The following is a 13,558-nucleotide window of genomic DNA, read 5'->3' on the forward strand; positions in this document are numbered from 1 at the left end:
TGCAATACACTTAATTTCCATAGTAGTGCTATAAAAAACGTTATAATTCACAACGAACATCTCACGTGCTCGACTCAACTGTCAATTACACATTGTTGCCGTCACTTCTTGGCAGCTTATATATGCAAGACTAACCCATATCTCGTAGCCTCTCGAGACTTCAGGAAGGGATGTGAACGTTCGAGAAGCGTATGGCGTGTTATTAGCGTCACGTGACCACCGCTGTCGTAACATTATATTATTATTTATTTTACCTAACCTGGCCTTAACTAACCTAAAGAGATCCCTATTTTTACATTTTAGTTACTTTTTCTTTGCTGTTGACAACACTTAACCCTACTTCTTTTTATACTTATTGTAGTAATGCATTAAATAGTTTTTATTTAATTACATAAAGCACCAAAAAACATAAAATAATAACATGCAAAAAGCAAACAATTTCCTGTAACTATCACAATTTTTCTGGCTTTGTGCAACAAGAGCCGTTACAAATTAATCCAAGCTAGTCATTATCTTTCCTGTGGGAACAAAGCTTGTACTAAAAGAGAAATTGACAATTCTCCGTTCAGAACACAATGTAATATAATATGTTATTTGATATATGAAAACCTTGGTTATAGATAATACAGAATTAAATGTAAGAGAGAATTACTAACAAATCCTGAAAGAGAGGATGTGACAGGTGGGTGTGGCAAGAGGGGTATGATTTTCTATTTGATGGCTCTGTAACCAAACAAAATTGAAAGCTATAAAAATTAAGGTTTGTCTGAGCAATGACAATTTTATAGCGAGTAATTTACGTTAAATATTGAACTTATTGAAGGGGTGGTGAATAAAATAGAGAAGATGTCACCTCTCTCACACTAGGGGAAATTCAGGATTTTTTTAAATATTGCCATATAAAATTAAGAACTTAAAACTTGTTTGCTATCAAAATATGAATTATTAGCTACAATTTTATGCTATACTAATTGGTATAACATAAACAAAAAGTAGTTTAATAAAATTTTGAATGTAAGTCACTAAAACCTCGTGACATGCACAGTAAATGATGCCTGGGCAGAGAGGGTTAAAACAAGTCAAATGTATATACAAATGTTTGTTACACTGTTGGTTATCACAGTTGTATCCAGAGCTTTAAATAATTGTCTCTTTTTTTTCCATCAAAGTATATACAGGCTGATTCAATTACTTTAGAACACAATTGACAAGACAAATTGTTCTTTGCTGCTTTGTTATTACAGTACAGTCTATGATAATTTCACCTTCAAATTGCCACTATATGCTCTTTATCACTGAACTCACAATCATGCAGTCTAGATCTAAATAATAATCTTTTGATGTGTATTCATACCATAACAGACATCTAGAACATTCCATGCACTACTAGATATTTTGATGCAATAATACACACTTAAAACAATGAGAAAAATTCAGAAAGTTTTAGTAGCATAATGCAACAATATAACAATCACTAAATCATAACAACTGAACATACACACTACACAACATAAGATTCATAAACAATTATGCAAACAAACTCACCACAAACTCTTGCTTCTAAAAATACTTAAATAAGACACCTGTGCTATATAAACTATTCAAATGATAACACATTAAGCTCAGACAATCATGTGTATCTAACAGCTATATGTGGTTTGCAGCACAAGCAAGCTTAACCATGTCACAGAAATAGAACTATAAGGTGATTGTGGGTTTGATATTTAAACATTTTTGTTTTCTTTTTTATTTTCATACAAGGAAGAAGCTGAGAACTGTACTCATCTTAAAACCATTTGAAAATTACCCACTATACCAGTAAGAGTCTGGTTAATGAGACTACACAGTATTCAGTATATAAGCTAGACCTTTGACACTCGTTACAGAACAGAATGAAGCACTAACGTGAAGCTGCTTGCGGCAGTATATGAATGTCTTTTGCTAGCAAAAGAAAAGGACTGTCATATGACAATTAAGGTACAGTACAATGTAGCTTTGCTGTTTTAATAGCTAATATAGCCTTTGACATGCAATTAGAATAGCTACCTTGTATTGTTATGCATACCTCTGGTGTTTTAAATTATACATTTTTTGTTTAATCCATGAATATCTGTACATGATATCATAACACAGTCATTATCTCAGTCTTTCTCTGGTGCCAGCAATGAATGTGAAGGTTGTGAGGTTGACACTATTCAGATATTTACTTGTGGTGATGACACTAATGATATACAAACTGGTTTACATGAGGCTTAAACTGCTTCAAGCAAGCACTGACAACTTCGTTCTTCCAAGACCATCATCATCACACAGCACTACAGCAACCTTGGATTCATCAGAGATTAGTTATGGTACTTCTGTAGTCACTGAGCCATGCATTAACATTAGCAATTTATTGACACTAACAAAATCATATGATGAAAAATGCTAAGCTATTAGTAATCTACCAATATGCTGAAAAGAATTCCTATCTTTATAAGCATGTGGCACCATCGAGTTTCCTACCACCTTTTCTCATGGGTGTAACTGCAAGTTTATTATAGCTTGGTTTGAAAAATACCCATGGTTATTATACAGCCCAAAATTGAATGCCATTTTTTGTGGTCCTTGTGCTACCCTTCTTCCAGTGCATAGTCACTGTGATAAAGTAGCACTTTTCAATAAATCATTTAACAACTGGGGGAAAAATTAGTGATATTTTAAGTAACCATTCTCAGGTTGTTTATCATCATGATTCTATGCAGGCTGCTGATGCTTTGAATGTTTCCATTGAACATTCATCATCCAGTAAAATTGATAGTATTACCAACAGTGCCCTTCAATCACATATAACTCAAAATAAACATATTTGTCATCAAATTGTTTGTGCCATTATATTTTTAGGAAAACAAGGCTTGGCATTTCGGACAATACCAAAAATGTAAATTCTTCCAAAAATCCTGGCAATTTTCTGGCCTTGCTGAAACATTATGTTGAAAATGATGAAATACTGAGAGCTCATTGTATCATCCCCAAGACAAATAATGACACATACTTATCACCCTACTCACAAAATGACATCATCAATGTCATAGGATATGATGTAATTCTAGTAAAAATTATGGATGAAGTAAAAACAAGGATTCTACTCTGTTTTTGCTGATGAAGTGTATAGTGTTTTATAAAAGAGGGTCAGAGCTACAGATATTGTATGTGAAATTACAAAGATCATCTCTAAATGAATTGCATGGTCAAGGATATAACAGAGCACTCACTATGGCTGGTGAAAGATCTGGTGTCTAAAAACAAATCTGAGATATGCAAAGCAAGGCCTTGTACACTCATTGCATGGGTCACTGATTTAATCTTACTATTATAAATTCATGGTTAGTTCCACCAATATGAAATTGTATTGATCAAGTTAAAGGAATAACTATTTGGATTAAATACTCACCTAAATATGGGGAATTATTAAAGGCAGTCTAATAAAAGGGCATCCAACATGGAGCAGCTTCATCGCATCTTTCACTAATCAATGTGTGCATTACATGTTGGGTATATTGAAGGTTGGGAAAGGTTCTGTTTATGTCATCCATTCTTACTTAACATGTGTGAGGTTATTGTGTATGAATATTATAATTTTGAGATGTTTAGTGGCAATTGGGCTGCTGAATATAAGAAAAATGCTATGGGTTATCTAAAATTCCTTTTGCTGTTTGACAGCCTTACAACATTCCCCTCACTATTTGAAAGAAGTTTCTGAATTTACAAGGTCCAAACCTAAATATTGTTTTTGGTATGTCCCCAATACAACAGTGCTTAAATAACTGAATGCAGATGATTATTCACATTGTATTTTCAAGCACAGCAATAATATTGCAAACAAAACTAATATTAATATTAGCATGCCACTAGTTAGTCAACGACAAGCCCAACGTGCAAATGCAAAATATAGTCAAGGATTATTTTAAGAAAACAGTAACCATTCCTTTTTTGACCACATTATCAGTAATCTTTCCTCCAGATTTGATACACATGTAAAGCAAGCAGCATCAATTCAAAAACTTATGCCATCAAAACTCGCGCAAGAGTTTTCTATCTCTGATATCAGACAGACTATAGATTTTAACAGGGAAGATTTGCCAAATCCTGATGCTTTTGATGAAGAACTTCATCGATGGAAGACAAGATGGCTTTCTATATCTCTCCAAGACAGGCCCCAGATACTGGCTGACTGCTTAAAACTGTGATTCAGTGTACCAAACATTTTTATGTTACTGAAACTCTTTGCCACACTGCCACTAAGTTCATGTTCATGTGAACATTCAGCATCTTCTCTCCGCCAGTTAAATAATTACCCGAGGTGTACACAAACTGAAGAAAGACTCAGTGCTCCAGCTTCAATACATAATCATTATAACACTGCTATCAACACTGAAGCTGTACGTAAAGTAATTTATGGAAAAGCACCCCAGAAGAATGGAGCATGCTAACATGTTATTTCAGTAGTGCATACATGTACATATATATATATGATAGCCAATGACTGAAATAGCTAATATTATTGTACAGATTTGTTTAAATGAGTAATATAATTTAACAATTAATAACTACTCTGCGTGTAGATAGTACAGTACTATAATAAAACGTACATAATTATGCTAATCTAAGTCTAGCTCCCCATGTAGTGTTACTACAGAATGATAATTTGTTGACTTTTCATTGGATGTTTGTGGGTTTTATGTGAACAGCCATATAATTGTTTAAGCTATATTTCATGCAAATTTGCTTCCAGATTTAATCTCATACTGCCTATTTTTTTTTAATTGTCTGAAGGGGCATGTCTCCAGACCCCATAGCATTAGCATGCTGATTGTGCTTCAAACAATATGTGATGGGTTTTGATCTCACAAATTAGAAAACCCCTTTCAAATATTCTATATACAGGGCTGGTATTAACAGATACAAAAATAAAATTTGATTTTGATCTTTAAACTTCCTTTGTCATTGATTTCTTAACAACATATAAGAAATGTTATGGTAAACCAAAGTTGAATGCATCATACTAAAATGATGTAGTAAATTTACAATAACAGTAAAGTTATCTGGTGAAACAAAAAAAAACTAATGCAATTCCAAGCTACAAAAAGAAAGCAGAGTCGAAGCCACCTAAGATGTTGACTTCCTTTCTCTAGCTTATAAACTCCTTAATAAGTTTGCTAAAATTCTGCAATCTGTTTGATCTTCAGAAAATAACAAACAAAATATATCACCTAATATTAAGAAATTCTTCATGAAGAGTATCAATCAAATTTTTATTAGTTGAATATGATAATTATTAAAAACGTTTAAAAATCTCATTAATGTACTAGTAAGTAACTAAATTATAACTGTTTCAACAGCAAAAAACGTTTTTTTTAACTTTAACAAAATTATAAACAATCATAGTTAGTGTGTAAAACAGAACATTAGTTCACATAAAAGTTACTTACAACTTTCTGCATTTTCCATTCTAGATGATTCTGTATCATCAGGAGGTAAGTCAACAGTTTGAACATATTGATAGAGAGTATGGGCCTCATGCACATCTGAAATGTTTTTATTGGTTTTATAATTAATTAAAGCTACCAAAATTATAAAATAGCTTTTAATGGTATAGTACTATTCTCCTCTACCACAATTTTTTTATGTTACCTGAAAAGGATATCATTCTTAGAAGATCAAAATATTTTTGAGTTAATCTCCACCAACAGTACACAACTACATGCCATTCATAATAAGAAAAACCTAGCATGGGGAAGATAGGAATCATTTTTAATTCTAAAATTGTAGATGTGAAGTATGCTACTATGCTTCAGGATACACAAAAAATCTAAGATTCTCACATTGTAAGAATGAATGGTAATAAAAAGAACAAAAGGCAGCATTCATCTGGAACAAGGGTGTGAAGGAAGACATACAGATCCTCTAGGCAATGATTTAATCCAGCAGTCCAACAATTAACATTATACACAAGACTTTTGCTTGGTAGCATTAATCCTGGATTGACTCTTATTCTATTGCAAGATAGTAGCTACCAGGAATAAACCAATCACAGCTGTTAGAAGTTTCCAAAAATTATCAAGTGAATTCAGAACATACTAGGAGATATAGAAGTAGACTTGTCAGGATAATACTGGACATGCTAATTTTAAACCATGAGATCTCATGACTTATGAGAAAAGTAAAACAGGTTCACAAACACTTCCAAAAAAGAAATCATTTACACTTTAGACATGCATAAAACAATGAACTCCAATGCTCAAGAAATTAATTGAAGTATGTGCTAGAGTAAAACATAAAACAGCCAAAATAAACATTCAAGACCTAGAAACAGAGTAAGCAATGGAGTGAAAACATAACAGTGAAAGTATTAAGAAATTCACATATCAGCATAGATCAGGTCAAAGTTTATCAAGTTGCAACAGTGAAGTGTACTGTCAGATATTTCACCTGGAAAAAGTAAACTGATAATTCATACCTTAAATTATTACCTAAAGTAAAAATAAATCCTTCAGATAGTTTTTCACCGACCAATAACCAATTATTCCAGTGAGGGTCACAAAAAATAAATAACTTGTTACAAGCATCACAAAATGGCTAAGTGAGACTTTGTATGGCAACAAAGAAAGAATATAGAGAAGTTATTCCATGTCTCAAATACAATGAGCTGCTGGAAGGAAAGGAAAATGATAGGTGAAAACTTTTGATCATCTTCTTAATAGCCCTAAATCCTGCAAGTCTTAGGAAAAAAAAAGGAAAATGTCAAGAAAGATCACATTCTTGTAAAACAATATGCTGGAAGCATATTGTACTTGAATGACTACTAATTAAAGTAATTAAAAGAAAATGGTTATTTTTAACATGGAAGAGAGGTTAAAAGGGATAAAAGGCAAAAATTTTCAGAAATACAGTAATATTCTAGTTCAGAAGACTTCAACAACAATGTTAAAGGAAAAATGTAAAAACATGTAAGGCAATTACTGAACCAACAAGCAATGGCAACATCACTAACTTCTAAAAATTCAAGTTTGTGAATCATAATATGTTTCTTGACAGATTTAACATCATCCTACCAGTAATTCGATTTTGTCAAGTGTCTCATAATAAAATACAAATAATAATTATATATTATAAAACAAAACTGTTCCATTCCCAGGAAATTAAAATAATAAGATTTTTTCAACAATCACTATAGGATAGCTTATGTCACGAGAACAAAATGAAGTTGTATTGCAAAATATATTACATTGTAAAAAAAAATGGAAAGAAGAGTATGTTTCTAAACAAAGTTAATATCATCCTTACCTGAAAGTGTATCTTAGATAGGTACCTACCTCTCCACAGAACAGATAGTTAGTGCCTTGCCCATCTGCCAAAAAGTTTTGTGCATTCCCCAAGCCTTTGCATAAGCCCTCACCCACCAGTAATAGCTTGTACTATGCCAGTTTATGATATCATCTGCATTAGATAATACCCTTGCACCATGTGTAGTATTCCCTTTTAGCACCTTGCACATACTCATTCTCAATGAGGCAAAATAGAAATACCAGAAGTGGAGAGGAAGGGTTGGTAATCTTAGGTAAGGAAAATGTTAACTTCAGAAATACTACTCTTCACTCCACAGAAGTTATAATTTTCCTATACTGAAAATGTATTTCGAATAGGAGGAACTTCCCTCCACTCACAAGATTAGCTATTCTCATTAATTGCTGCCCTCTATATGTGAAATTATTTATTACGCATGCCACAAGCATTTTGCGCTCCCCTATTGGAATTAAATGATTGCAACTTGTCTCTCATGTAAATTATCATGAGTCACATCTCCACCAATAGGATAATAGTACACTCATGTGATTTCCTCTATGCGCCTCTACCGAACTATCACTTCAAAGTTTGGTAGATGATGGAAGCACCAAAAGTGGGTGGGAAGTGTGAGCGGAGGAGAATACCTATTGGAAATATATTTTCAGTATAGGAAAATTATAACTTCCAATATAGTACTTCCCTCTACTCACAAGGTTAGCTAGAATCACACATTGATATAGAGGAGGGACTGGTGCAAGGGAAGAACAGATGTACCCCCTGAAAGAGTCTGAAGGATACCACTGTAGATGAGAGAGTCAGATCTGAAGTGCACCACTTTTGATCCAGGCACTCTTGCAGACTATAAGTTGGAGAGATTGTGGTAGGAAAGTGATCCTAACTGGAGAAACATATAGTAATTCAATCCCCCAATAAGAAAAGTGGGTAAATGAAGAAGTGTCCCATGGTGTAGAGTGTTTAGGGTGCAGCAGATTGTGCTTGGTAAGTCAACTACATCCAAAAACCTTCTTGCGGGATACCGACATCTGTGCAAGGGTAGGATGAGGATCATACATTCTTCACCTTAAACCTAAGAACCGGAGAATTGAGAACCATTCCGATTCATGGGTATTACACAGGATTAGTTCTGAGCTATAGAAACAAGAATTTGACATCTGATATCAAAAGCAAGTCTATGCATGCAATCAACTCCCGTGACCGTGAAACAGGTCAGAACCATCTGAAAGGCAATAACATCCATGTGACAAGAGAGATGAGGGAGAGCCAAGGATAGAACCAGAATAATCCCACATATCTTTGCTGTGACCCACAACACAGAAGGACGAAATTGAGGGAGGAAGATATACAACCCTAAACCTGTGTGAGGACTTATGTTGATTGGTTCACTTGAAATCCAAAACCAGCTCGCAGGGTACTGACATCCACACGAAGGTAGGATGAGGGTTCCCAATCAAAGGGGTGAACTGCATTTTGACATCTCACTCCATTTTATTGTTAGTCGCAAATCAGAGGATATTGTCATCTATACCAGCAGAACACCACTGCTCTACTCTGAACTGAATGGTTATAGCCATCTTATGTGGAACCCATCCAACAGGGTACCTCCATGGTCAACCACCCCAGCATATTGTAAGTGATAAGGACTTCCATACTCCACTATAAGAAATGGGGCAATAGAGAGCCTGGAGGAATGTCGACACTCAAGACAGTGCATTGGGTGATAACGAAACCCTATTTTGAAAAGCAGACCATACCAATTTATTCAATCGAGCCATGGGAGGGATGGGCAGCTATCCCTTTCTGCTATACCCATGAAGTACATGGGTGGTACAGTTCAGGGACGGGCCAATTTATGAAGCAATTATCTTGAGATTATTTACCTACCAGCAATCTTGTGAAACACCCCTTCTCAAAGGTGAATGTGCAAAAGTGCTAGTCAAGATGGCGTACAGTGTGGATTTAGAATTAAAGAATACCTGGTCAGGCACCATTCACCTTGAAGCAGGATCCAAATAGTGAATAATGAAACAAGAGCCCTTGAATGGAAAGAAATAATGAATAGAAACTTACCCAGTTAGAGTCACACCAAAGTGTGAAAAACGTGTGCAGGTGGTAGATGAATACCTGACAAGGAAGAAACCATGATATGGTGTAGATAAGGAGAGACAAACATATTAGGTGTATTCCTCATGCCGAAATGTAGGAGTTCCCCCAACAACCAACAAAGATGAGATGACAGGGAAAAGGTAAGAATATTGAATCTGATGAGAAGGCACCAGAAACAAAGTCTGGGAGAAAGATGACAAAGTGTAATAAGCCAATGGGATCAAAAGCCAAACACAATTGGTGAGGGTGGAAGGAAAAAAGATCTTGACTCAAGGAAAACTGTCTAGGAATAAAGAGGCGGGAGCAGGCATCAAGGAAAGAAGCCATATGGGCAATAGAACAACAAAGAGCACAGACCGTACATAGGATTCGATGGATCAGGATGAGAATAAAGATGGGAATTGAAAGGAAGGGAATTAGGCAAAAGGATGAGTTACTTCCCCTAGTCGCTAATGTCTTGGGAGGAAGAAAATATCCAGATAAAGGAGTGGGGAAAATGTACGAGAAACATTATGGGAAACAAATCTGACCTCCGACATACACAGGCATATTGGAGAAGGAATTACGTTTGAAGAGAAGGTGAAACATGGAACACAAGGAAAATTATGCAAATGAAGGTCAAGTGTGAGAATAAAAAATCACGTTAATATCCCAGGTCAGAATGGCAGGCAGTCAGGGAGGACGACTAATCCGGAAGGAACATATAAACATAGTAAAAATAGCTGGGCTAAAAACTCTGCAGTGTCTGAAAAAAAAACAAAGGTATGGGACAAGACTGCCCGATAACCCAAGATTGAGGGGCACAAAGACCCATGGTCGAAAACAAGGAGAGAAACTCTGCAACCCAAGATACAGGGGTTTGATCTGTGGGAAATCCATGACTTGTAGATTAACTGCAAAATACTTTCCATTTACGCCAATAAATGGCCACTGAAGAAGAGCGATTGGAACAAGCTGAAAGAAAACTACCTGCAAGTATAAATCTAATCTCCCTGACAAGGACTGAATAAGAGCCAAGTGTGAAGATGAACGATGTGAATGTCCAGATGGATTACCAGCAAACAAAGTGGAGGAAGAAAGACTGGAAGAGGCAGTAGAGGTAAAAGTTGAAGCTGGAGAAGTCATAGAAACCACAGTTGAGCTGGCCATTAAGGAGCAATAAGAAACCTAACACAGAATGGTAGGGACGAGGGAGACCACCCATGGAAGTAAGAGGATGGAAGATGAACATACAGGAACCTGTAAGGTATCAACAGCCCTAGCTAGAGGGGTATGTACTGGAAACCAAATAGAGGTAATAGGCAGTTAAGAGATGCAGTAAAGGGATCTATGCAAGGAGAATCCCATGAAAGACAAAAACCACTGGAAAACAAGAGAATCAAGAGACCACTTAGATGGACAGAATGCGTTGGGACGAGAAAAACAAACTGCGATCCAAGTGAGAGCACCCAAACATGCAAGAATATGAAAATTGTGCGTTGGGGTCCAAAAGAGCAGAACTAATATGTGAAAAGTGAGGAAGTGCAAACAGGTACCACTTATAGGAGCAATGCCCCCAAAAAAATGGACTAGAGAAGAAAAGTAACAGTACAGAAAACATGAAGATAATATTCTGCAAAGTGTGTAAAGTAGGTCTAGCAGATACTGCTATAGAAGTATGGAAGGCATTCCATGATAAGGTCAGGGAGAACTGACAATTTTAGGACGTTGGAAAATGGGTTCAGCCATTATATGGGGAAGCTGAGCAATAGTGGAAACAGATATGGTAGATCCTGACTCTCAGGGACCAACACATGAATTTAAATTACTGGTACAAAGGATAAATTATAAACAAAACAAAATTAATGGCAAGAAGAATAAAGTAGAGATTAAACTAAGGTAACTGTAAAATTATATACTATAAAGAAAAGCAAAATGAAATAGTCAACATAGTGAAAAACTGAAAGAAAATGGTGTATGGAATACATTCCATATGATGTTGAATTGAAGAAAAATTTGGAACCATGGTAGATATGAACCTGTTCATAAAACTACGGGAAACCAATAAATTAATTAATGGTAAGGAGGATAAATTATAAACTAAATGAAATTAATAGTAAAAAGAATAAAGTTAACGACAAAAAGGATGCAGCTATCCACAGGCAGTTGTCCCACTAGCAATTGTCCTTCTCCCAGATTAAACATATATTTTTGTTTTCTGAAAACATACACAATGTAGAAAATGATAAAGAACATACCTGGGTTCTGTGTAAAAACTGTCTGGTTGTCAGCTGTAGCTACCACTCGTCTTAAATGATCATTGTAACATACCTTAACATCACTGATGAACAATACTTAAATGAAAAAAATAAACTAATGTACAAAAGACAATTCAGTGGTTAACTGGAATGGATATTTTCTAATAAATTTAATAAAAATGAAAATATAGTTCTTACCTAAATGACATAAAATCATGTCTTATTTGCTAAAAAGAATGCTACTCATTTTTATTCATACATTAAACAATTTATGAAATTTTATTGAGTTTATAATTTTCTATTAAAACTTTGCCTACCACTTAGTAAATCTTAACACTAAACATTTCTTTGATGTTTCAGTTCAATGTACTTCAGCTTTTAGCAAAATCATGAGAAGTTACTTAGTTTTCTAGTTGTCACTTATAACTGCTGTATAAAATGATCTGATGAGTGAATAGTGGATTTTTAGTAGATGCAAGCTGTAGATTAATCTTGAGATTACAACAGCAGCTCCAAGTTTAATAGCTGCTTTATTCTCATAGAAGGTAGGTTGAGTTTACATTTAATAGTGTAATGCTTCAACAAATCTCAAAAAGATGCCTTTAGATGGGAAACAAGATTTGTACAATAGGGTTCAGGGTTTGGGGGATAAAAACAAACAAACAAAGGATATGCTAAAGCTAATTCAATCCAAATGAAGTACTAGTACATTTTGATCATATAGAATAATTGAAGAGAAGTTTCAAAATAAGAAGAAGAAGAAGAAAAAAATTCATAACGTATGATGTGAAAAAAATATATGAATGCTAACTTCATATTGGCACTTGTAGTACTTTGAGAGACTATGCTAGGACTTTTCTTAAGTGTATTAGGTCGTCAAGAAATTAATGTCACTTTTTTTTTAGATGAAAAAACCTGAATAACTTATATATCATAACAAAACATTTATTAAATGAAATAGTCTCCATTCTTATCGACAATGCTTTTCCATCTTACAATCAGGTTGTTAATGACCTGATTAAAAAAATCACCTGGCTTTGAAGCAAAAAACATGTTGATGTTCTCTTTAACACCTTCCACATTTGCATACGGTTTCCCATTAAAATGGTGGTGCAGAGAACAAAAAAAATGGTAATCTGATGGTGCCATATCTGGAGGATATGGTGGGTGGGGGAGAACTTCCCAACCCAACTCTATAAACTTGTGTTGCGTCAGATGTGCCACATGTGGACGTGCATTTTCCAATTAACAAAGTGAAGGGCGTTTCTGATGAAGGGCTTGATTTAAACGTTCCAGTTGCTGACTATAGATCTCTGCATTGACAGTTCGCTGTGGATTGAGGAGTTTGAAATGAATTACTCCTTTGATGTCCCACCAAATGCAAAGCATCACTTTCTGCAGGTGCAGTCCAGGTTTTGGGGTCGAAAATGATTTTTGTCTAGGACTGAGCCATTGAATTTGACATTTAATATTCACATAGAGAATCCATTTTTCATCACCGGTAACAATTCTGTCCAAAAATGGTTCACACACATTATGCGCCAGAAGAGTCGAAGCAACATTCACATGTTGGAAACAATGATCATCAGAGAGTTTGTGAGGCACCCAAACACCTTCTTTATGGAATTTTCCAATATTCCTTAGATGTTTACATATTTTTTCATGAGAGACATGCAATTTCAAGGCCATTTCACAAGTGTGTTGCCTTGGGTTAGACTTAACAACATGTTGGCCCCTGCCATCACAGTTTTAAAGCCTAAATTCACCTGAATGAAATTTCCTGAACCATCATTATCACTTATGAACGTTCAAAACATTTCCATAAACTTCTCTGATAGTCTTTGTGGCTACAGAGGCATTGTTTCCCTTCT

The 13,558-nt window shown here is 35.0% G+C and overlaps 1 protein-coding gene across 1 annotated transcript in view; it reads right to left on the bottom strand.

Annotated features, from left to right (window-relative positions):
• The window catches only part of LOC111086306 (meiosis-specific with OB domain-containing protein-like), an 80,259-nt gene that overhangs the window by 17,842 nt on the left and 48,859 nt on the right, over positions 1-13,558 (bottom strand). The window contains exons 6-7 of the mRNA XM_022388670.1: positions 11,688-11,783; positions 5,472-5,567 (exon numbers count right to left, since the gene is read on the bottom strand). Coding sequence (XP_022244378.1) covers positions 5,472-5,567; positions 11,688-11,783 — 192 coding nt within the window. The remainder of the gene's footprint in view (positions 1-5,471; positions 5,568-11,687; positions 11,784-13,558) is intronic.

The sequence above is a fragment of the Limulus polyphemus genome, unplaced genomic scaffold (assembly GCF_000517525.1).
Source record: "Limulus polyphemus unplaced genomic scaffold, Limulus_polyphemus-2.1.2 Scaffold1007, whole genome shotgun sequence".
NCBI classification, from domain to species: domain Eukaryota; kingdom Metazoa; phylum Arthropoda; class Merostomata; order Xiphosura; family Limulidae; genus Limulus; species Limulus polyphemus.